This window comes from Lissotriton helveticus, chromosome 2_2, assembly GCF_964261635.1.
Source record: "Lissotriton helveticus chromosome 2_2, aLisHel1.1, whole genome shotgun sequence".
Classification (NCBI taxonomy): domain Eukaryota; kingdom Metazoa; phylum Chordata; class Amphibia; order Caudata; family Salamandridae; genus Lissotriton; species Lissotriton helveticus.
Window position 1 is genome coordinate 37,223,017 of NC_136060.1, and position 26,135 is coordinate 37,249,151.

The window sequence follows — 26,135 nt, forward strand, 5'->3', positions numbered from 1 at the left end:
GCCCTGAAGTGCCATGAGCTCCGTTTACAGGGAAACGCTTGGATGCGGTTTGGGAAAATGTTAATAAGGAGACTGGCGCACTCGTGTCTGCATACCTAACAAGGATTTCCACTGTGGTAAAATTGTCAGCGCGTGGAAGGGATTCAGACAGGAGCACATCCTGTCATGATCTTACAGTTGGAAAACGGCATTTCCAGAGCCCTACCATCTTTACAAGAGCAGCGGTAATTTTTCCTCACCTGACTGTTTGAAATGAAAATCCATGATTGAGTGCTTGTGCTGAAAAACGGAACTTTGCCATTATCACCACATGCACAATGCACACTGGGAGCAGTAGTTCGTGATTGCAGTCACGTGATGTACCTATTTATATTGAACTCGAATACACCTGGGCGCTTGCAAGTCCAGTCTGAGAAAAAGGCAGGACGCCAAAACGTTGACTTAAGGGACTCTAAGAGGCAGGCGCTTTTATCACTTTGGAAATAAAGCCTGTTACCACTGCATTGGGCCTCACTTCGTTTGTTTGCCAAGATGGTATTTGGGGGCCACCCTGTGCCCTTTCGTGAGGCCGCCCTGAAGTGCCATGAGCTCCGTTTACAGGGAAACGCTTGGATGCGGTTTGGGAAAATATATATATATATATATATATACACACCTTCTATGTACATGTGTATCTTTATATTTAATACTTTGCTTCTTATTCAGCATATACAATGCACTAACCTATTTCTCAATCTATATCTCTTGCAATATATCCTCTACCTCCACTCTGACTCATCTCAAACCACATTCTACTACTCTCTCCAATGCACTATCCTATTTCTCACCCTATACCGTTCTCAATATATCCCCTCCCTCCATTCTCTGACTCACCTGAAATCTCATCCTACTACTTTTCCCAATGCACTACCCTATTTCTCACCCTATACCCCATGCGATATATCCTCTACCACCACTCTCTCATTCATCCCAAACCCCATACCACTACTATGATCCCTAAAATAGTCCTTTCTAGACTTTTCTCTCTTCTACCCCTCGTTGCATCATCCCATACCTCTTTTAATATTCAGATCTCTCATACAAGCCTTTCTAAACCCTTCCCTCTGAATCTTCCCCCTCTACCTTCCCTTTACTCATCCCAAACCCCCTACTACTGCTATGAACTCCAATAAAAAAGAAAAGAAAACTTTCTAGACCATACCCCTTCCAAATACCAGACTAACATGTCCACCACTCAAATTAATTTTATATTTCCCTATCCTAATTTCCCACTAATCCAGTTTGGATTCCGGAGTAGTGTGCTACCCGCTATAAAGCGTTTCAATAACTTATCAGGGTAGCAAGCACTTTAGAAATGCAAACCTTTCCCCTCTATATAAATGCAAACCTTTCCCCTCTTCTATTCCTCCACTATCCTTCCCAATTCAAATAACAGACTAACATATCCACCGCTCAAATTAATGTAATATTTCACTACACTAACTCGCCACTAATCCTTTATGAGTTCAGGAGTAGTGTGCTATTCGCTGAAAGAGCACTTCAACACCTCATCATGGCTAGTAAGTGCTATATAAACACAATACAATAATGAATGCCTGAAGAGGAGTTGATGTGTGGCAAATGATAAGCACACACCTAGTAAAGGAAAAAAACTATCCTTCGGTTCCATATGCGGTGCATAAAAAGACAGAAGATATTCACATCATAACAGTACGTATTCTCGATTTTACAATAATAAATAAAGTGGAGTATATAATCGATTCAGTAGAACACAGTGTCATAAAAAGTCTAGGTTCTTAGTTTTTTCAAGGCAGACATTTAAAACAGCCTCAAAAAGGGTGTTCATGAGGGTGTTGACTCTTGGCCTGTGCATGGGTGCGTCTGTCACAGATTTTGTTCCTAGCAGGTACACACAGATATAGCAACTTTTGTGCCTTTGTACATAGCTCTTAAACTGTGCAGTGTCAACGCCGGGACCTGCTGCATAATGCATGGAATGGACACTTACCGCTCATCCGGCCGTGCTGCAAGGCGGCGATGTTGGAGCTCAGCGTTGGTGGCGAAGGGTAGGAAGGGGAGAAAGGCCTTTGGAAGTGACTCATGGGACTGCCCCGGCTGCCAGAGTTTCCATTCATTGTAACCGGAGTCTGGGAAAACAAACACAAGTCCATGAAGTGAGGCACCCATGGCCAGATCTTACCATAGCCCAGATACAACAGAGCATAGTGATAGGACCAAGCAGTCCCGGCAGAGTCAGATATTAGGAGCTCACCCAACGATGCTGATTAATCACATTCTAGTGCTAAATGACACATTTTTATGTATGGTATGAGTGCGCATGCCTGGGTAAACAGAACTTGTTAGTTAGATGACATTTTTGAAAATAGATTATATTTATCAAATATCACATACTACGTCATAAGCAGTCACATACAATAAGGCACTCAGTGGCCTCAGGATGCAATAAATTGAAAAATGTAATGGCCAATGACTAATATGGGACACGTTTTACCCTGATACAGCAAACAATTTCTGGATTGATTGGGCAGACATAGGAGCGTCCAACACACAAACATTGAATTGATGTGGTTGAATACAGGTATTATTTTGGGGATGGTAGAGGCCTGTGTCAGCAACCTTAAACCTGCATAGTGTGCTAATGTATGTATATATGAATTTGGAATTTATACAGCGCAAACCTAGCTAGGGCGCAACAGTGCAGTGTTGGGAGATGATCATATACGTGAAATGGATATTACTTAGCAGATTTAGATTTCAATTTTCTAGGCACAGGGAGATGGATTTGCCAGAATCACTCGATATTATGAGGCAGTACTCGAATGAATATAATAAACACAATTAAGACATATAAATTACGAGTAAGTAGCAGTATTTACTAAACTACGAATCCAGTCGTTGTCTAACCGTTTTGATGAAGGAGGCAAAAAATTTAGAGAACCGTAAAAGAAACCGAATTAATGTTTCTGAATATTGATCTATGGCTGGTATTTCTTTCCTTCATGCACTTTCGTGCCATACACCCTTTGTAGTGTAGGTTGATGGTGCTCTTCAGGGAGGGGACTGACCTAAACATGCCTACATGGCATGGGCTGCTCGGATGCAGTGACCACTGAATTGCTAAGATACATTTTCTGATCTCTCTTGATTCGCTTCCACAATTCTAGGTAAGTCCTACAGCAGACACCAGTTGGTGGAATATCTTAGCTCCTACTCTCTAATGTTGGTGATAGAAATTCAGTTATCGAGGTACTATTACATTTGTGCCCTTTACACATTTACTCTTCCTCTCTCTAAGTATACTAAGCAAAAAATATATTGACAATTAAACACCAATTTATGTTCACTGTTCCATGAGCTGATTGACCACAATGAAGTGTGGCCGTCTCACTTCGTGATGTCGATGGAGGATGTGCCCAAATATGGGTTTTCATATGATATGAAATGCATTCTGGGTGTTGTAGTTACGGTTTCTTACAATGACCTAGTTTGATTAATACACCTGACAGAATTGACATGGAGGATAAAAGCTCAGGAGAGGACGAAGGGGCAGATGTATCATCATTACAGTTTGCGAGTCCTCAATAGCAAATTTTAGCGATTCACTATTAAGGACTCGCAAAATCCAATGTGTGCAGGTTTCGCAATAATAATTGGGATTCCTACAAATTCCTTAATTGAGAATTGGAAATTGCGATTCACAATTAAGGAATACCTTCCCATTCATTCCTATGGGCCTATAGGCCCATAGGAATGAATGGGAAGACATTCGCAATTTGCGAGTACCCAATAGGTACTCGTAAAATGTGAATGCAATTTCAAGGGTGCCAAAAGGACACCCTGTTGCACTCATGAAATATGAATGTGTGCACATGTGGTGCACATACATGCCCTAAGGGCATTTATGTGCGCCACATGGCACTTTGAAAAATGCAAAAAAGTGCATTTTTCAAGGAAATCGCAAATTACCACCAACTTGAAGTTCGTGATAATTTGCAAAATCGCACAACTTGGGTGCTTCCAAAATTGCATTTAAGGAATCGCAATTTTCGATTCTTTAAATGCATTCGTAAAAAAGGGAATCGCAAATGTTGCGATTCCCTATTTTGCGAGGACCTTTTGGGATGATACATCCCAAAAGGCTTTTTCCCGTTTGCTAACAGGCCGATTCTGAGAAAAGGCCCGTTTGCGAACGGGAAAAAGGCTTCATACATCTGGCCCAAAGTGCCTGTGATGACATGAGTGAAGTGGCCCCACACAGCTAAGGAGAACCTATTACCTCGCCTCTTTCAACAAAGGGGGCTTTGAATTGGCACACGAGGGGCTTCTAAATGTCAGAAACAGAACTGTTTGACTAATACACCTTCGTAATCTTGTTTAGTTGGGATGTAAGCTTTACAAACTCCATGGTGCTAAGGGCACTTTAACCCCTTCCTTGCACCGCAAATTATGCGGCGGCGGGGGGGGGGGGTTAGGGGGTGGGCGTGGCGCTTCGGTGCTCATGACAGCTCCACACTGTCATGAGCCATGGGCTGCGTGTGCTCATGACGGCGTGGTGCCGTCATGACCCCGCCCGCTCATTAATTTGCCCGCACAGGTGGAGAATTAGTGCCGCGTGATGGCTCCACGCCTTCATAAGAACATGCCGCCCGTGACTCATGACGGCGTGGAGCTCTCATGAGCACCCAAGGGGTTAAAGCTTCTATGTTATTCAGATCAGTCATTAAATACATGCGTCCTCCAGAATGGACCAAAGGAGATGTGTTTAAAGCACACGAGTATGGGAGAAAATACAGATGTGCCCAAGGTCAGTTTTGGGTTGTGTCTGGGCACTCTGGAAATTTTCAACCACATTGATTGCTCTGGTTCGCAATGGTAACAGAGGCGGGGAAGCAGCGGAAAACCGAATGCAGAGTACGGAAGTAGCATCTGCCAATCACCGTCTGTGCCAGTAAGTAACCTGCAGTCAGTGCAGACTGAAGGAAGAGGGATGTCCTGCTTAAGAACATTGAACTGTTTTCTGTATACAAGTGTCGGTTTGCCTAAAGGTGCCCATTGCTGTGCATGCAGAATGAAATAATGTTGCATGTCTTTTAAGATTTATGCCTGTACTGAGAAATGTATACTTTTAATGGTTTGCAGATTTTCTCTGGTTGCTCCTGGTAAATAGAAAAGAACCAGATGTCCATAGGAGGGACAGGACATTCTATTCTTTTAGGGAGACGGAAGATAGGAGGCAAGGATCGCAGAGAAGGGAAGAACACTGCGAGAAAGACTTGAAGACATGTAGTCCCGGAGATGTGGTCTAAGGCTGGTCTGTTCCTTCTAGAGGCAGAAAACTTCAGATCTCATTTCAAACTCGACAGAATGGATTCACCGGCTGCATTGCATGTTACCTCCCTGGGCATCTGATCCCAAGCACTGGGAGCGCGCAGGGCAGGATACTTGTGAATAGTATTCACTTTAGAATACAAATTATAATATCGAAGTCTTCCTCATCTGTACCTCACACATTCATCAAAAGCAGCCTGCTTGCAGCATTTGAGTTTATGTCACATGACATGTCTGTCTTTGCAAAGTAATGGGAACCCTTCCCTATCTCTATCTTGGGTGTCACAACTCTTTGTGAAATAGTTTCAGGATAACTTCAAGTTGTGATAATTAAATTACTATAGCTTTTCACAAGCAGTAATACTATGTGAGGACTGTAATGCCACTGGAATGGTTCTCTGGCTGGCTAATTAAAAAGCCATGTCTGCCAGGCTTCTTCGAAAACATTTCTGTCAGCAAAACACTGAGGAAAGGTCAATGCAGAGAATAACTCTTCTTCTGTCGAGTTAATGCTTTCTGAGCCTTCCATCGCTACTCTTAAATCTCTACAGCATGTCCACCCATCCCCTGCTTCAGCACTCTTCTGAAGGGCTCTGATTGAATGGGTGGAGGGCCTGATTCCCTTCTTTTGAATTGTGTGGACCTCTGTGTCCTGCCCATCTGCCTGTCCCCAGCATTGGATCCCCATGGGACTTTGCTCACACCCAGGGCGGGACTGGCCGTAGCGGGGTCAGTCGAGCGGAATTGCCAGGGCTGGTTTTGGTTCCCAGTCGGACCGTGTTCACACATGTGTAATGGCAAGCAATACCGAAAAAGAGGCTCAAGTAACAGGAAACAGAACCCTGGGATTGGGGAAGTTGACTGGGACTCCAAAAGGCATGCTCACGACAGTGAAACACTTCTTATAGTTGTACAGAAGGAATAGCGTATCATCTAACAAAGCAGTGGCCCATAGACTTCAAGGGCAAGGAGAAAGGCCAATCACATATCACAGATGTCCTATCAACTGTTGTCTATAACACACCACCCGGTTTGAATCGCTTGGCCGCTGGGCTATTAAAGGATACATTTAGAAGACATTCCCCGCTATTGTACATCCTCAGATCTCAAATTGACACCTTACTGAATTCCTCGAGCCTTCTAAACTAGAACTGGTGGTAGGACTTTGCCTTCCATAGACAAGTATAATCATTTCAGTCTGAAGTATTCTGCTCCCTCTCGCCCCCCTCAGCTTTTGGATACTTCCAGGCCCACAGCACTCTTTAAGGTGTCTTGGGTTGGTTGGCATGCAGAGAGTTCATCCTTTGAAGCCCCGTCTTCTAACCTCCAGCAGGCTCCTACTTTGGGAAGCTGTTTGCAAGAGCCTCCTGAATCTGCCCTTTCAGGGCTGCACCAACAACTCAATGCACAGATGGTGATGTGGCCATTTCACTAGTGAGCACAGTTTTCTGACGACAGTAAATAACATTAAACTGATACTCCTTTAAGTTAGGACTTCATACTGTGCATCAGCTTGAAAACACTAAAGAACCTTCCTCAGTTTGAAAGTGCTTATCCTGTATGCCTTCACTTCTAGGATGAAACCGCTTCACACAAGACTGCTGGGGCCAGTGTGAATGATCAGGGGTGTGTTTCTTCCAAATGTACCCAACAGAGGATGATTCATCTCATTTCTAAGTTCTTGCAGTTTGATTTACATTGTTCACTTCTTAGACAATAAATTACTGCTTGTGCCTATGTTTGGTGGGAAATTTATTTAAAACAGTATTCTTGGAGCGAGGAGAACACGCATTGGTAAAATTATTGGTCTGGCATTGGCTATAAGCCTTTTGGCTTTGGCAGTGCTTCTTGATTTGGAAATTATTTTGGAAAACTATATGGTCCGGGGTGCGGCAGGGCCCTAACAAATCTGAAAAAAATTGCGAAGACCAAAAATATTTTTGGGTCTCACTGCCATAAGTAGTGCCTGGTACTTAAGGGAGCTGCTTTGTGTGTGGGTGTGTTCCTTGTGAAAGGTCAGATTGTTGTCACTCACAGTGAAGTTAGCCAATGGCTTAAGTGGTATGATTCACTGCTCCATGCTGTAGTTGGTGGAATAAAAATGTGACTGATACAACAGACTAATATGTGAAGAGGGCTCGCTGAAAGACAAGCACATATTATATCAAATAAATGCTTATATACACTAGACATAAATAAGCTTTTATTTCACTTGGACAAGTAGGCTGTCTGTACTCAATATATGAATTACAAGAGAACCTGGAGCTTTTTGGTCTGCAGCAAAGTATATTTTGTTATCCAGCTTTGGGTACACATGGGGTGAGGCAGAAGTCAGAGTTTGCTAGGGAGAGGGCACCCTTAATGGGCACTGCGAACCTCAGCCTGCCTCGTTCTCACCCAGAATGGATAGAAGGATATTCGGGAGACAACCTCTCCACTCTCTAGTATTTTATGAGCTTGACACTGAGCAGCTTTCCTGAGGAATTTCTTTTCAGAGATCTTTTTTTCTCTGCAGATGTTCCAGAATCACCCGGAGGCTATTAAACCGACAACATCTTGACACATCTGTTCCCAAGCAAAGCATGGCTAAATAATTTGTTTTGACTATTCAGGAACATATGAAGATCCTTATTGTATTACAGCAATATAACTTGCTTTATCCTCTCTGGTGAAGAGATGCCAATTCAGGATCCTTGCACTTGCCTACAAGGCCCTCCACAATCAAAGACCATCCTACATCAACCACCGACTGAAATTCCATCAACCTCCAGACACATGCGTTCCTCCTCACTCGCCCTTGCCTACACCCCCGCAGCTGTTACATTGTAGGGGTGGCTGCTCCTTCTCCTACATCGCCGCCAAGACCTGGAACGACCTACCCCTCCACCTCCAAAAATCGCCCTCCCTAACGGACTTCAGGAAAAGACTCAAGACTTAGCTTTTCGACAGAGTCATGGCATCCTCACCACCCAGATACCCCCAGGGCTGACAGTTCTGTGCTTTGCAAATGCTATTGATTGATTGCTTGATTGATTCCAGGATGATGTGATCTAAGTAAGAAGGGAATGCTCGTCAATGGGAAATATTCAATTAATTTCATACAATCCACTTGTGGATCTATGGAAAAATGGGATATAAAAAATATATATATTGGTGGCGGACATACGTTTTGCTCCTTGAGAGTGCGACTTTAACATGAACATTTACATCTCTAACAAATATGTTTGATATCTTGATACCATGAAGACTCTGCACATTACCTACTGGAGGCCTGTGCCCGTCCACCAACATTCCGGTGTTACATGCTTTGAAGCAGCTGACAAAAAGGACCAGAGAACACTTTGACAAAAATCCTTCCGTTAGGCATTTTGGGGAAACTGGATCGGTCACACACGGTTTGGTGGAGAGTTTTTTTTTATGAACGCTGTGCTGTAAAGTCATGATGAATGTCTCAGTTGGTAAAGTCAATATTATGGAGCTTTAGTACCACACCAAAAGGTTAGATTCTACCTATAAATTGCCATGCTGTGGGCAACAACTGAGGTACCTGGGTGCCTACTTTCTTTGGCATCTTGAGGGCTATTTTACTTTCCTAGGTACCTCCTATACTGAAAATCATTTCTAGGCTGTCATCCAGTGCCAGACCAAGATGCTGTGGGACGTTTAGGTCATCAATGAAGTTTTGAGACTGCCTTGTTGTGGAGTGTATGTGATTAGAGCCAACGTGAACATGGACTTTTACCCATGGATGTCAGTCACAGTCACCAAGAGGGAATATAATAATTCACCATTTTAGTGCTTGAGGTTTTTAGGGGAGGCCAACAGAATGTCATTTTGTTTCTACATGCTGAACCAGATACACAATAGATGTTGCAACGTAGCATCCAGTGCATTACACTGTTCTTCGGTAGAGAGTGAAAGAAAACGTGAATTTCAGTTGCACTGACACAAATGCACTGAATGGTGTTCATAACTATAATTGCAGTTGAGGCAGCATAAAAGCTGATCTTGCCTTTACACGACACACACATACACTTACAGTAAAAAGAATGAATGTGTACATTGCACACGTTTAGAAAAACGACACAGAAACTTGGAAAAAGTGATAAGCCAGCACTGTAAAAGCATGCTTGATGTGGTAAAAACCATAAGATTAATCAATTAGTAGATTTAAGATGTTTAAGTAACCAATTACCTTATATTAATACCGAGAAATGTTATGAAAATAATGATAACTTAGCATTGCTATTTGACTTCTTTGAAGAGTGTCCCAACAAACTTGTTTGTGTTGCAAATTTTAGATGGAAGCTAGTAGATGTTTGAAATTTTCAGTAGAAGTACCCAACATAGTAGAATGGGCAAAGGCAGAGGTAGTTCGTATGAGACGAGTCCGAAATGATGTCAAACTAGAAGATGACGTGAGTGCATGGCAGGGAATGCTTGTGGAGGCTCCACTTCGGGAGGAGGTCGAAGCCTCTCCCTCACAGAATACTGTGGGGACGCTGGGGGTGCAATCTGAGCACAACGGCGGGGTATGTCCATTGCCCGCGATAGCCTAAAGGGCACACAGTGTAACTGAGTTATTGCACTGTTTTCATACTGATTATCATAATTTATATGTGATGGGTGGGGTGTATCTAGCTGACCCTGTGGGGGAGGAGGTAGGGAGTTCTTTGTATAGGATTTGGATATTGTTCTTTTGGATCCTCCTATTTAGGGAGGTGTACAGTAAATGTATTTATTTATTTATAAAGTTTTATATAGCGGAATTGGGTAGATGCTCTTCCTACAAAATGACACTGTATTGCATTGTCCTTGATTTATGTAATGAGAATATTTGTTTTATGATTGTGGGAATTATGATTGTATCACACTGAGTTACTCCGTGGAAGAACAAGTTAAAATAAAAAAATATTTTTTTTAAAAAGTACCCATCATAGTGCACAATTGTTGCGTTTAGAAACGATTTTGATATTGTAATGTTTAAAATTAATTCACATGTTGTTACTTTTTAGGTTGTAGCAGTAGGCCATAATTAAAGTGGAGCAGTTTTTATGCAAGTTTTACTAACAAACATTTCAGAATGCTTTTAAAATGATAATGTGACTTATTCCATTACATTCAAACTTAGATTTTTTTAGCTTTAGATTTTAGGATTTACAGTACTAAAAGATGGAAATGTTGAATTTAAAAACATGAAGATGTCTTTCTCTCTAGGCTGCACTATTTCACAGCTTTGTGCATTGGACTTGATATGTTCTCGAATGTTGTTTTATTTGTTCTTGATCCATATGACACTCTTTATAAAAACAAAGACCGTTATTTTCCCTTTGTGTATGAATGGTGGGAAAGAGACACTTTCACCACATGTGTCAACTAACCTGTGAGGATGCAAGAACCTTTGTTTCTCAAGACTTATGTGGGAAATTAAGTGGAAGTAACAATTTGTACCTAGAGAGATGGAACTATTGAACCACGATACACAGGAGAAGGAGTGTGCTCATAGGACTTCACATATTCCTTTTTGTGCCTTTGAGGAGAGCTTCCGTTTAAGGTGAGGCTGCCCTTCGGCATTTTTCCTTGCCTCCAACCTGCCTGCGGAACCATTTCTGTTATGTCTTTGTTATTTACCCTGGCTGATGAACTGGCTTACAGGACGATTTGCAGCAGTTTGGTGGGAAACAGCCATTACAACGTGGCTGTTTCCCCACAATGCCATTACATCACAAGCGTAACAACGCATGCGATGTAACAATGTGTAGCCATTACTACGCGTGTTTTTACATCACTTGCGCTGTTACACGCATGCAATGTAATGCCAATCCTCCTTGTTGTGAGGAAACAGAGGCTCTTCTGTTTCCTCATAACGACGTGCACTGCCCCTCGACGTGAAGCAGGGAGCAGAGACTGCGACGCTGGAGAGGAACCACAAGGAAAGAAAGGTAAGGGTGATTGTGCTTGGGGTGGGAGTAGTGTGGGTAGTGGTTTAGGGTAGTGTTGTAGTGTTTTAGGGTTTAGGGTAGATTAGTGGAGTTTGGGTAGTGTAGGGGGTCCTGCTTGGGGTAGTGTTATAGGGTTTGGGGTAGTGCAGTGGTCCTTGCGTAGTGTAGGGGTCATGCTGGGGGTAGTGTTTTAAGATTTAGGGTAGTGCAGTGGTGTTTGGGTAGTGTAGGGGGTCGTGCTGGGGGTAGTATTTTAAGGTTTAGGGTAGTGGAGTGGTGTTTGGGTAGTGTAGGAGGTCGTGCTGGGGATAGTGTTTTAGGGTTTAGGGTAGTGCAGTGGTGTTTGTGTAGTTTAAGGGGTCATGCTGGGGGTAGTGTTTTAGGGTTTAGGGTAGTGCAGTGGTGTTTGCGTAGTGTAGGGGGTCGTGCTGGGGTATTGTTTTAGGGTAGTGCAGTGGTGTTTGGGTAGTGTAGGGGATTGTGCTGGGGTAGTCTTTTAGGGTTTAGGGTAGTGCAGTGGTGTTTAGGTAGTGTAGGGGTCGTGCTGGGGGTAGTATTTTAGGGTTTAGGGTAGTGGAGTGGCATTTGGGTAGTGTAGGAGGTCGTGCTGGGGATAGTGTTTTAGGGTTTAGGGTAGTGCAGTGGTGTTTGGGTAGTGTAGGGGATTGTGCTGGGGTAGTCTTTTAGGGTTTAGGGTAGTGCAGTGGTGTTTAGGTAGTGTAGGGGGTCGTGCTGGGGGTAGTGTTTTAGGGTTTAGGGTAGTGCACTGATGTTTGTGTAGTGTAGGGGGTCGTGCTGGGGGAAGTGTTAGGGTTTAGGGTAGTGCAGTGGTGTTTGGGTAGTGTGGGGGTAGTGTAAATGTAGGGAGAGGACTGGGGGTTGGGGGTGGGTTGTGCAGGGATACTACATTAGGGTTTAGTGTAGGGCAGGGTAAAGTCACTTACCTTGCAAACTTTTACTATGACTATACCTTTACCACGCAAGCCTTTGCGTTGTAATGGCATGCGTGGTAAAGGCATAGTCGTCGTAAAAGTTTGCGATGTAATGGCATGTCGTTGTCATTACATCGTGTAGTAATACCCGTGTTGTAATGGCACGCGTGGTATTGGTACGCAATGTAACGTCATACATCTCAGTTTGGCGAGATACCAGACTTGAACTTTTCCTGATTTATGGTCCATTCCCTTTTCTTTATCTATGGACTTTGTCCCCAGTGGACTTTAACTTGATCGCCTTTCCCCATGCTTAAAGAATCTTCGAGAACCAACTTCTTGCTTTGTAGGAGGTAGAAATCATATTGTATGATTGCAAGAAAGCCATCCTTCTAATGGATTCTCTTACTTAGGGTTAGATTACATTAACTAAATGTGTGACTTTATATTTCGAATTGTTAGTTATATGACTGAACTTCTTAAAATGTTACGTATATGCATTGATTTTGGATCTTTAGTAGAATAATCAACCATTCTAAAGTTGTCTGAGTCTTATTGTGTCTAATTTTATTTTACAGAAATTGTGCTAAACTTTAAATGCATAACCGTGATAGTCAGAGTATTTTCAGAACATCAAGTTATTTTGCTCTTGTTCTAAGCAGCCACAGCAGAGCACTTAGTTTGCATGATTCAGGTTAGACTAAATTTCTCAGGAGGTTCGGTCTACCTGTTATCATACCTTATTTCTACAGTACGGTCCTAAGAATGGTTTACCTTAACCTGATTACCAATTTGTGAGTTGGCTACCAATTAGTGGTCCTTATAGGGTAGCTGACAGTTAGACATCCTGTCTCTACATCTACCTCACTATGACAGAGAAAGGTCTATCAGACGTGAGATATTGAGTTAAAATAAAGATCCTACTTCATGGGCCAATAGGAGAGTTGAGGTTAAAGTAATGAGAGTACAAAGCTTTCTGTGCTCGTACAGTACTCCATTTCAAAGACTGACTCTATTTAGAAGATTTCACCTCTCTCCAAGTACTCTACGAAGGGCTCTCACCAACTCACTCTAAATGTATCAAACCTGTTTTATCATTGTGTGTGAACAATAATCATTCGAAACAATTTTCACCTGAAGAGCTACCACCAAGAGAACTGACTGTGAGCAATTATTACATCAATTCTAGAGCCCTAACTTCCAGCACTTTTTTCAACTTCAGGATCACCTATTGCAAACCTCTGCTGCTGATTCAGAATAGAGGTTTGCACTAGCAGCTCATTCTAGCTGTCGCAAGAAAGCTATTCAGCAGTGAACTGACAGGGAGAACCCGACCACTTACGAATGGGGGCACCATACCCAGCTTTGGTCCCTTGAGGAACTGTTCCCTGATTGGACCTTTTCTTTCAGTCAAGTTGTTTTCTCAAGGTGTTGCTTTCATACCTACATGACCAACTCCTACTTGAGTGAACAGTACTTCAAAAATTACTTGAAATCCATTGAAATCTTTTTGGTTGAACCCAACCGTCTGCCTCAAGTCAACAAGGTCTAACCTCAGCTTGGCACAACTATTGAGCCAGGTCTCACTCAAAAGACCTATCAGAGCAGAGTTTCTGACCATTTCTAATATACTTAGTTGGCCCTCACGTTAATAATACTGATAATTTTGAATGCAACTCTACACATTGAGTTTGAACAAGTCACCTAAAATGATAGCCCATTGTACAATATGGAGCATTTAGACCTACCTACACCTGCGTGTTTGTGGATTTATTGTGCTGCGGATGCTGGGCTTGGTCACATAAAGCCTTTAGCTTTTGACCCAGCTGTTGGTTGTCAGTAAATTTCCCATGTTTCTGGTTTGCACTTCCTGTTCACTGTCCTCATCTTTCCAAGCACAGATCTGAGGAGTGATCAGGAGATGGGGTGGTGGAGGGTTCTGGGTTATTATGTGACATTCAAGCAAGTCTTGGTAAAGATAGGCAAGATTCACTGCTATTCCTGGTGCAGCTAACCAAAACAGAGACATATGCTGAAAGGAAATATATCTAACCTTTTTGTAGTCTGTCACAATAAAGTACGTTTTTCTTTGCTGCTTGCAATACTTAGATTTTTTTTATAAAACCTGCATCAATAGGAAACACTATTTACTAGTCACTTGGCTTCTTTTTCTCTGTAGCTTGAGATCGCCTAGAAACAACATAGGCATGTGTATTATAAAACACTGCACTGGACACATCTTGCCAAAACTGTAGACTTGTTTGAATATGATTTGTGGCCATTTCACCACATGCAAAATACCAACTCACTCTTAACACCAATGTTTACCCTGCGATGATTGATGCTTTATTTTTATTTTCAATGGAGATTGCCCTCCTCACCCGACACCCTGCTCCCCTTACCAACCTGCTGACCGTTATTTCCCACGCACAACTGCAGTGCTGTTTAATCACGCACTGCAGAGCAGGCAGCGAAGTGTCGACTGGCGGAACAACATGGCACAAAGTCTGCATAACTTTGAATATATATTCTTCAATCCATCTAACAAGAAGGTTGCACTAAGATTTATGATCTATTTGACTAAGAAGGTGATTTAGAGTTTGACGAATACTGCACAATTTCACTCTAAATTGGTCAGATGACTGGGGGTGAGTGTCTGAAAGGTTTCAACGCTCCGTCCAGCATCTCCTTGTGTTTGCAAATGGGACATCTGACAATTGGTGGCAGAAATCCCACATTAAGGAGAATGCCTTAAATTCCCACACAAATACAAGCAGAATCCTTATCCTAGGTGAATCCCAACAGCTCTGGTACAGCTACTGGTAGCTTCAGAAACTAGTTCCCCTACGGATCCCTTACCATTATATTTAAGAGTCACCCTTGATAATTCTTTATCTATTCAACCTTAAGTTAGAGAAGTTACCTCCTGGTTCTTCTATTTAAAGAAGATCAGAAAAATGTGTTCTTTTCTGCCTCCACAATGCCGAAAAACAGTTTTTCAGGTAACAATTGTATCTAGTATTAACTACTGCAACATGCTTTGTTTATATTGCTCTAAAGGTCTATTAGCGAGACGGCAACTGATTAAGAACCTGGCAGTACTCTTGGGCCTCCAAAGATGCACTCTTATTTCACCTTTTATCGGCCAAATTGCACTGGCTGCTTTGTGAGAAAAGAGTTTTACATAAAGGCCTTTGTTTTGCTCACTTGGCATTCCACCAAATTGACCAGTCTATAATCAAACCAAATTCCAGCCTTAAGCACCAAACAGACAGCTTTCTTCTACTACCTCGGCAAGAATGTTGGTTCCCCAAAAGAATTTTGGTTCCTCAGTGCAAAAGAGAATGTATTAGTGGCCATATCTTCTCACTTTGAGCATTCACAGAATGAATGGATCTGCCTCTGGTTTTAAGATTAGAAACTATTCATCTAGCCTTTAGAAGATTACTTAAGTACCAGGACACCCTTTGGGTAAACATTGTGCTTTACAAAACTGATTATAAAGTTTGGACAATGATAGTAATCCCTCATTTGTTTATCACAGGATCATGGAATTTTAATGCTGACACTCCGTGAATGTTGCCTGTGTGAATACTCTGACAATTCTACCTTAATTTCCCTCTTATATCTGAGGATTTCAATTTACACTGTAATGAAATCAATTTTGCAAATCAATCCCATAAACTTGACAGCATTGCCACGATAACATCATTGCCTCTAAATGAGCATGAGTAGCTCTAAAGCATTGGAAAGATGCAATGATGTTGACAATACCCAAAGAATTGTGTAGCTAATTCAGAAATAAAATTTAGCGTTCATGAGTCCGAAACTCATCATCAGCGTGTTGGGCCTGACCATGCATTTAACTGCCAATTACACAATACGGAAGAGAAAACCATGCATTTGTGAGTAAAAGTAAGGTGATGGGTAAGTGTTAGTTCCTCCAGAGGAGAATGTTAAAGTCTCACAAATCAAGGATAAGGAGGCAATAAAGGAAGGATAATTACATGAGAGATGGTAGCGGTGCTGGTTACGGTGGTGCCATCTGTCACTGCAGACGTCTGACTCAAGGTGGGGGAGGGTGTTCCGGAACGGTCAGTAGTGTCATAGTCACATGTCTGCAGCTCATCTAGAATGGCCGTGGAGGACTCGCTCACTGTGCGGGAGGAGTACTCACTCACGCAAGCTGAGCCTGCTTCCTTCCGGTCAGTCATATCTCCAAGAGCCTGGTAGGGGTATTTGTAAGAGGATTGTGCAAGGGATCTAAGGAAGCGTGAAGGAACAAAATCATCAAGCGTTGGGAAAGTAAGTAATTCAGTGCAGGTGCCACTCTCTGGCGGGAAGGAGCCGCTGTTAACCGGAAGCACGGGAGGGAGAGGAAGTGGCAGTGCAGAAGCTTCCGCCGACATTTGCCTGTGTGACTGTGAAGCAATTACCTCCATCAACTTTGTAGTTATTTGTTGGTTTCCAAGCTGAGTTTCAAAGAAAAAAAATTAAGAAAACATTACCAAATTAACAAAAACATCCCCACCAGTTTTAAATGATTTTGGAGACTTACAAAGAAATTAGTTCAGCATTCCTTTTGAGCTCTCGTTGTATTTACATTAGGAAATAAGGCCACCTGGTTCCACACTAGAATATTAACATAAATGAAAATGGCTACAGTTCCGGAATGTGACACCATCTGTGAATTAATGAGAACTGCATTGTAAAAAGCTTTGCTAAATTCTAGTACAATCTGCATGTTTCTATTATTCTTTTTGATTGGGAGTTTAGCATTAAACATATTTGGTTTGTATTTAAGGTTGGATCTAGCTTAGGTTCCGGATCTGTGTTTTATCCATGCTTCCATGGATTGCTAGATTATGAGATTACAGTCGAGGTGCTGTTAAAATGTGGGAAGCTGCAGCTACCCCAAATATGTTATCCAATTTCATGAATTAAAAATTCAACTTCATCGCAAAACGAGATAAAGTTTGATTATGTGCACGATGTGTGTGAGCTTAATGGACGCAGCTTGAGAAAGCAACACTTTACAGTTATATAATTAAATGTAATAACCTGCACCTACATTGTCGATATTAATAGCACCAATGTACTCCTTCTTAATGTGTTCAACTAATTTATTGTTTCAAAAAATTCATTTAAATGATAAAAGATGTCTTGTAGCTTCCTTGCTACATCTGTAGGAGCCGGTTTAGGATGGGAAGACTAGCAGCATAATAGCAAATCTCACTGTGCACTCTGAGTTGAGGTGTGAGCTGCTGATCTGGGCCGTGTGACACTTACATACCAGGTTGTACATAGCACCGCCGCCATGCACCTGAGTGACCACAGAACAACCTCAAGCTGCATGCTTGCTAGCGTGTACCACGTCACAGTTACAAAGCCGCCATGTCATAAGTGCAGACGCCAGCAGGGGGCCTTCCAGGTCCACACACAGAGCCAGATGAGGGCTGCTCTTGGGTATGTTCTGCCTGCATGGCCCCGGCTGCTTGGACAGGGTCATGTATGTGACAGTCAGTCATGGTTTCAATAGAGGACAAGACTCTCTCTCCTTGCCCTCTCCCTCCCAAGTGGGGTGCACTCCATTGATGCTAACCCAACGTTTGGGAGTGGTCCAGAGTCCCCGTTCCTTTATGGGCAGCACTAATCCTACATGCATGAACCCTGCATGCATGAATTCCATGTGTTGCCTGTCTCACGTGGCACCCCAGTCCTTTGTACATGAAAGCATCTGGCTGAGGTAATAGCGTTTCACTCACATGCATGGTGAACACATCTTTGCAAATTAGGACACTCACCATCTTGAATGGAGGGCGGAACCCATGGATGCAAGGTCAGTATTACTGAGGGTTCTTGTGTCTCCACCTGTAATATAAAGTAGGGCCACTTGCACTTGAAGCTTGAAGAATGGTATTAGCGCAGGGCGGGTCTTTACATGACACAGGCCCACGTGTGAGGAGCTAGTGTGCTTTACGATTGTGAATAGGGTCATTGGAACTACAGTAAGCACCTATTTTTTTGCAGTAGCTCAAATACCCAACATAGGTTTGGTGAGCAATCACATGTATACAGCTTTTCAGCTCAGTACAGTCTTATTAGTTTAGCCAAATATCTCGGTCAATCTAATGAAAAAGCCACCACTTGTAGTGTGTGAAGTCAACTGAGGTAAAAACACCTTTGTGTAGCAGACACTTCCAATCCTAATGATGTGCTTTTAGGGTGATTTCCTTAAGTGGATTAGTCCAGAGGAAATAACAGATCATGTTATGGATTGTTCTACAGGAAACCTCAGACTGTTCTATGCTGTGCCACAAGTACAGCATCCGTGCAAGGCTTAGAGTGGCCTTGCTACTTGAAAGGTGTATATTAAGGCAATAGGACATGCTTTCTAGATTTGGAAGGTAATGTTGGGCTGATTCCTCTGGACAGAGTATAGGATGTTTCAGCACTGGCAGAAATGTCTCCCATGGGTGGAGGCAGGTAAGTGATGGTTCACCATGGAGAGGAGATTCTCTGTACCATCACTCGGGGGTGAGAGGGTGGGGTTCTCTCAGAAACCTCCCACACCAGTGGCTGTAAAGGAGATCCCCCAAAGCCACCTGGTACATCATGCAAGATCTGAGCAGGGATCATCACCAGCAGCAGTCCCTGCCTGTCAGTGCTGAGATTGCAGAGTAGGGTGGTAGCTCTCGTTTGGCATGAACCAGCCAAGCAGAAGCTTCCACCCTTTGAGCATAGAGAGCTATTGTGATGTATTGCCAAATGGATATCACTTTTTGGGAACATGCACAAAATGCTGATTACATTGCATGTGTTTTTCTTTCAAAGACTGCCACGTGGAATATCTAGGGGATCAAGAAGCGGTGTGCGTATGCAGCACGTTAATAATTAGCAAAATATTTTAGGCAAACTACTATATTAATGCTAGAATTGAGGCTATGTTTTTTTAGGTGAAACAATCTCAAAACTATCTCTCGACAGGTTTCAATGTCTGTATTTAGGCTTCCGATTCATGTGAATATTTCATAGCCAACACGTGCTCAGATACAAAATGCATCTCGTAGCCCTTATAAGTTACAAGGGTCTCCAGAAGGAAAGCCAATATTCCAACTCTAGAATAGTGTGCAGTACTAGCATGATGGCTTTTTAACTCAGCGCTAGGGTTCCCACAGGTTAGTTCATATTTTATTAATAAGTCTCACTACTTATAATATTACATTTGTATTTGTAAGAAATCATCATGACAAGGATGCTTATGATATATGTTCATGTACTGATGAGCATGGTGCGGTACCAAAGTATTGTTGTCAGTACATTGTATGCTGTATATATTGTGTCCTAAATATTGTCTATAAAAATGTCCCCTCATTAGAGTTAAGAATAGAACATTTACTTTGAATGGGACAGTGTTTTTGTAAACAATATTTAGTACCCAATATTTATGTCAGCGGATATTTGTGTGCACAATATTTTGACATGCAACATGTTGCGCATCAGTACTTGTCCGCAACATATTTTTCACAACTGGAGTATTATTCTCTCTGCAACATTACGACATCAATGGATGACCCTGGGTGTACATGGAAGGTATAAATAACTTGTGGTTTACCCAACTTTAGGTTCTTTAACATGGTGCAGCCCAGCTGGTTCTAGCACTTTGTCCTAGGGATCAGATCTCTCCCAGCAAAGCTCCTTTTTCATCAAGAATCCTTTTAAATGCCTTTGTCTTGGTCACTGTGCCATGCCTAGGACTGGGCGTCTTTGCCCTCACTCCTACTTAAATAGATGCATGTCCCTTCTGTCTAGTTCTTTCTATGATCTCAGAACATCTGCTATTTGTCACGAGCCCACTGTAGGAGGCATATCTTTCTCTTACGTGAGCTCTAACATCTTGAACACGCTGGTTGATGATTTCAGAGCTATTGAATATCACCTGGTACAGGCCTTGGAAGCTGCATTTAAAAAAAAATTATTTTGAACCAAGGATTCCCAGCCAGTCCTGTACGTTTAGCTATGGTCACGGGCATAACTCTCTAGGTAGCTCTAGGTAGCTGTCGCACTAAACAGTAGTTAAATTATACTGACATGTCAACTACTTCCACAGCAGAAGCCCTACATTTTTCAGATTCTAGTTCAGTACCACGATTCAGACATGAAATTAAATTAAATTAGGATTTATAACGCGCGCTAATACCCAGAGGTGTATATATGACTGTTGAGAACTTTCAGCAGCTCTTTCCATATGTTTGACTTCTCTACTTGCCTGGTTCCTCGAGGGATTCCTTATCTACTACAGATTTTATGGCTCTTGGAAAACTCTTCACACTCATAATATTAAAGATGATATCTAGCAGGAAGTGGTTCTAAAAACATTGCAAAGTTTTAAAGAGGCATGCTGCAGGACTGTGAAGATACCAGGGAAAGCGAGATGTTTCTGCCAGCTTCAGGGGCACAGTTATTGACTAATTACTGCTGGCAAGAAAAAAGAAAACTTTCAGAAATACGTGTTAAGCTCCAAAAATAGTGTTTAGGAGAACACCAGAGATGAGTTTGATCTCTGCAGTCTCGGATCAGCAATAATACACTAATCATAGCGACACTGACAAAATATAATCTATAACCACTAAACACACCTGCGCTGGTCCATGACCTCATATTCCTAACCCATTGCTATACTGCTCTTTTTCAGAACTCTGGAACAGTGAAAGTTAGCACCAACCCGGATTACCGCAACCTGATTTCAGTGGGGCTAGTGTCATCAAAAGATGTATTTTTACACTATAACTGTTTTTCTTTATTAGTGCAATTAAGCGTCCACAATGAAGCCTTCATAGTGACTAAACCACTTTAAAAAAAAATAAGAATTCACAATCCTCAATTCCCTGTCCAGTGTAAATCTGAAGATAGTAACCTGGGAGCTACAATACTACCTTGAGGACTAACAGCTTCCAAGCTACGGTCAATGTGTCTTGTGGTCTTGCTACAGGACCACGCTTTTATATTATGAGGAATTTTTAACAAACCCAAGAGAGACACATGGGTTCTCCCCGCAAGGGACTGGCATGGAATGAGTGGAAGATCAAGTGGCGTGAATTTATGCAGCAACTGAAAATCAATGTTGAACGAAGGGTGCATTGATAGACGCTCCATATCAAGCCCGATCAAAGAGAGAGAAAGTATACCACTCTCACCTGGTAAAAACACAGGAGAGGAAATTACCTATATCACCTTTGAACCAGGGGTGGAATATGTCCATAGAGCTTCAACCTATTGAGCATTATGGAATGATGCACTGCACTATATCTAGCTCTGTCAGTAAGTCATTGGTACCCTCATCCACAGCGGCCAGTGAATTACTACAGACCGCCATGTAAGATGCCTCAGCCCCAAGGCCTGGATCAACGCCGTAGCTGAAGGAGCACCATGAGATGGAGGGTATCCAAGTAAGGTGCAAGTTGCTGGACCATCATCAGTTCTGAGATCTTGAAGACAAACACAAACTGGTGGAGTGCTTATAGTTTTAAAGGCACAGCTCGTCCTGAGAAGAATACTGTTGCTTTGGAATATTGGGGTATATGTCCCTGGGCCATATGTCTTGTCCACCTGGAGTTGCAGTTCCAGACCGGTTCAGTCCTGCATATGTCCTGCATATATGAGTGTTTAATCACATCCTTTTCTTGGTAATTCTGTCACATCACCTTGGATATATATCGATGTTTCCACTAGCAATACTCCATACAATTAGTTGATCAATATGGAAATGCTTTATCAGCTCTAAGTGAAGTGTACCTTTTGCAAATGAAAAGTAATGTTCATTTAAACAATCATGCTTAGTTTCAGATGCAATTACTGTGCTTCCAAAACCTATAATCATCAGGTAAATATCCTTTCAGAATGAGGAATCTCACAAACAGAACTAGAATCATGAAAACAAATCTTTATCTTAGCAAAACAATAACCACAGTTAGAAGTGGAATCAGATATGCTGGCTCTTAGAGCAGCAGGAAACAACATTAGCTCAATTCCCAACCGAAAATCAGAGAAACATTTTAATGCAAAATAAAGCTTTTGGTGACACGGGGAAACTGAGCAACTAACATGCTGGTTATTAAGAAGAAGAGGAAAAAGGGGGGAACCTCAAATAGTAAAATTAATGACTTGTGGGAATTAAGTAACTATGAAACATTGTAAACATTTGCCCCCAGTCCTTTTTTGCTGTCACTTCACAGTAATGTTTGGTTTTGCATATTAAATATACGCAATAGCTAGGCTACACAACAGAAGATAAGATATAACATGTATTATTTTCATTTCAGTAAAGTACTGCAACTAGGTTTAAAACAAAATCATGTAACTTTTCATATGATCATTATATGTAAGGCATGCATATTTACTTCGTGGAAAGACGACAATGAAAAGATACTTTAATTAAAGGGAACACTGGCACTATTTGCAATTTATGCTAAAACACATTTCTAGAGAAAGCTTAAGCAGGCAACTTTCAGAGGACTACTTCTTAATTATTGTCAAGTTATGATCTGCAATGTAAGTAACTATATGAAAATAAAAATTAGTCCGTAATTGGTGAATAGGTATTTAAAAATACCTCAAACATGCACTTGTTAGTTCATGTCACTCTTTAACAGAAACAAACTTTGATTTTGGAAAAAGACATCCATTGAGTGTTATGTGAAGAATTTAAAGAGAAATGGGTTAAACTAGTTAAGGAAGGACTAAAGTGAAAGACTAAAATATTGAAAATACCACTTGACTGTCGGTGAATTGAGCAGAAGAAGCAACTGTAGACCTCTGTTCAGCATCTTTGGAAGGCGCCTTGGAACTTTCTGGAAAAACCTCAGGTGGATGTTCTTGGCCTCTAGGCTTGGGGGCTGCCTTTGTATCAGGGGGAGGGGCTATCTGTATTGAAATGGAGGCTGTGCGCGTCTCAGTTATAGGATTTTGGACAGGTGAATGAGTGCCTGGCAGGAATGTGGGTTCGACAGTCACTTGTGTGGATGGAGGCGAGTTGGGAGGGCGGCTACTGACTGGAAGTCCGGCTAGGGTTAGTTTCATAGCAGAAACTCTGCGTTCCTGGGAATCCACTCTACTACTCTCTTGCTGATGGGAGCTGCTGCTAGTCACGGCTGCATTTTTTATGCCTGTACCTGGGGAGGAGGTCAGTGATTTTCGAATTCTTTCTGAATGCGATACTACCGTGCTAGATTCTGCAGTATAAACTGTACTTTGAGTGGCAGTTTTGTTAATGGAATATATAACATCTGGAGGGTTTTGCTTAGTTATTGACTGGTCATGGATTTCAACCTTCTGCTGATTGATTGACGATGATTTGCGAAAGCTCTCCTTTCTAGGGGGCGGCAGAGGGGCCTTGTATGCCAAAAGCATCCACACAGCATGGCAGAAGAAACAGAGAGGAAGCAAGTATTAGCAAGCAATATAACTAAACAGAAGCAATTGTAAATAAAGCAATAAGGCAAATGCATGGCACACAGCCCTCTCTGTAAGTTGTTTGCATGAGAGTATCACACAATATCTTAGCCATTCGGTAGCCCAAAATAATGAATCTTTTGAATGGTAACTCAAGTTTAACAAGCTTGGGCTGGCTCTGAAAACAGCCTTATAGACAGGGCATAGTGAATAAGCTTTTAGGGCAACACATTCAGACAGCAGAAGCATTTTCAGAAAAACAAGTAAAGCATTGTGAAAGGCAGCATAAAGTCTTGTCTCATCTCAGATTGTACTTTTTGACTAGACACATAAAATGGTAGGTATTTAAGGACAATATTGCTACTTTTACCTGTACAGTAGTTTGCAGTTTTTTGCATTCAGAGGGACCCATATCACATAGCATGTTTTAGAACAACTAGAACTTTTCCAATGAAAGACACATTGTAGGATTAGATAAAGGTGTGGCTAAATACCATATGCCTCTAATCCCAAATCCTCAATGACAAAGATGTATTACTTGGAATGACTAGGAGGCAGAATGCGCTTTGCACCAGATTAGGCCTGGGCGACATCTAAATAACGCCAGCGTAGTTCACGAAATGTCAGGAATTCCGCTTTATGTGAGTGGCTGTTGTTCATGATGCTTTTATTTTTTGCATTGTTTTAACAGTGCATATGTGTTCTTGTATCAAAAACTGACTCATGGTAGCATTTTGTGCTAAAATATAGTGCTAGTCAACAGATTTCAGGTAAATAGGTGCAATTTCAAAACATTTTGTTTCATTTTGCTAACAATTTAGCCTTACTTTTTTTATAGAACTTGTGTGCATTTCTCTCACCTGAATATAGGATTAGAGACAGGATTTTGACAACTGCAGCTTTCCTATTACCAAGAAAGAGGCTGAGCTCTATCTTTGCTATTTAGAGATACATCCTCTTCACTTAGAAAAGCACCTCACCAAGGGTTAGAGGAGTTCAGATAAAAGAAGGACATTTCTGATTTACATCGTTATAGTATACACAAAGTCTGGATTCAGTAAATATTGAAATGCCTGGAGAGTATTTACGGTAATCGTGCATAAACTGAATTCAAAAGAATTTGCTCAATGGCATCTTGACAATGCTCCAGGCGTCTTCAGATTTTCTTCAGAGCAGCAATTCATGAATACAGTGTAAGATGCCTGAAGTAGATTAAAGATGCCCCTCAAGAAGCAATCTTTGTGAAGCAACCCTGATGTTTACACAATTTTTGGAAGAACGTTCTCCCCACTGGTCACCATCATTTTGTCATTTGGTAAACCAGAGAATACACCGTTTGCCCGACATACTAAAGGTTGATGTAAAATCTACAACATTTTCTTCAGCACATAATTTCTGCAATACGTATGTTTGTGCCCTAGGCTTGCTATGTTTCATTAGACAGATAAATGCAGCACTTAAGATGTGTCACGTTTGCGCTGTTGTTGATCAATCATGTTCAACATAGGTTAGATAAGAACATGCCGCATGAGGCCGCAGAGGATTCAAATGCAACAAGAACTAAATGAAGTGCCACCTGATGGCTAAACTTGAGAGATTCTTTAGGTTTCCTTAGATTCAAACAGTTTCTCATATTTAAACGCTCCTTTGTTTAAAAATAAGATTTCCTTGACATGGAATCACCACTATGATCGGTCAGTTTAGGCTCCTTATTAGGTTTCGCCTGGCGAAAAGCTGCAGCGGTTCGCACAGGCGAAAACTTTTGTGTACCAGTATGGATGTTCGTCCCACCTCTGTTTCCCATTGGCTAGCTCCATAAATGGGCGCTAGCCATTGGGAAACAGAGGCGTCCGTCATTCTGCGAGGCGACTCGTGGGCGTTTCTGAGAATTTTTCTCATCCGGCCCTTTTAGGACGTCAGTGCGGCGGTGGGCGGGGTTTATTTTTTTGTTCGTCGAGGTTTCTTTTCGTCATTCCGCGGCCGACCGCCGACGGAGGAAGTCCAGGTGAGTGCTTTCCGTGTGCCCGTTCGTTCCCGCACCCCCCTCCCGCTGTCTGTCTTCCCGTTCCTGCCCCCCCCCCCTCCCGCTGTCCGTGTCCCACTTGTAAATGCTTGTTGGGTATTGTTTTCCCTTCGGGTCCATCTCTCTTGCTTTTCTCTCTCGCTCTCTCTCGCTGCAGGTTTTGTGAAGTGTTTTCCCCTCCTCTTCTCTCCCCCGTGCACTCGTTTCCTTCCCACTGTACTGCTGCACCCACCTGCCCTCGTGCTGGGTTCTTCAGGCCCGGCTCCCGGCCGAGCTTAGGCCGGAGGCAGAGCGTGCACTGAGGGCAGCTCTGGCCCGAGTGCGCATTGAAGACCAGAGCGTGCGCCAAGAGCTCATAGAGTGGAGGGTGGATATCTAGATGCCTCATTGCTTTGATGTGCCTCACCTGACGGGTGCATTGTGCACTCAGGGCATGTG

General features: G+C 42.3%; 1 protein-coding gene across 26 annotated transcripts in view; it reads right to left on the reverse strand.

The window, feature by feature from the left end:
• SORBS2 (sorbin and SH3 domain containing 2) overlaps positions 1-26,135 on the reverse strand; it is a 687,606-nt gene that overhangs the window by 301,683 nt on the left and 359,788 nt on the right. For 10 of the 26 annotated variants that reach the window (XM_078678047.1, XM_078678046.1, XM_078678049.1 and 7 more), the window contains 3 exons: positions 22,994-23,614; positions 16,231-16,695; positions 2,009-2,147 (listed from right to left, as the gene is read on the reverse strand). In XM_078678047.1, the coding sequence (XP_078534173.1) occupies positions 2,009-2,147; positions 16,231-16,695; positions 22,994-23,614 (1,225 nt within the window). The remainder of the gene's footprint in view (positions 1-2,008; positions 2,148-16,230; positions 16,696-22,993; positions 23,615-26,135) is intronic. The other 16 variants (XM_078678069.1, XM_078678068.1, XM_078678070.1 and 13 more) reach the window with 4 other exon arrangements.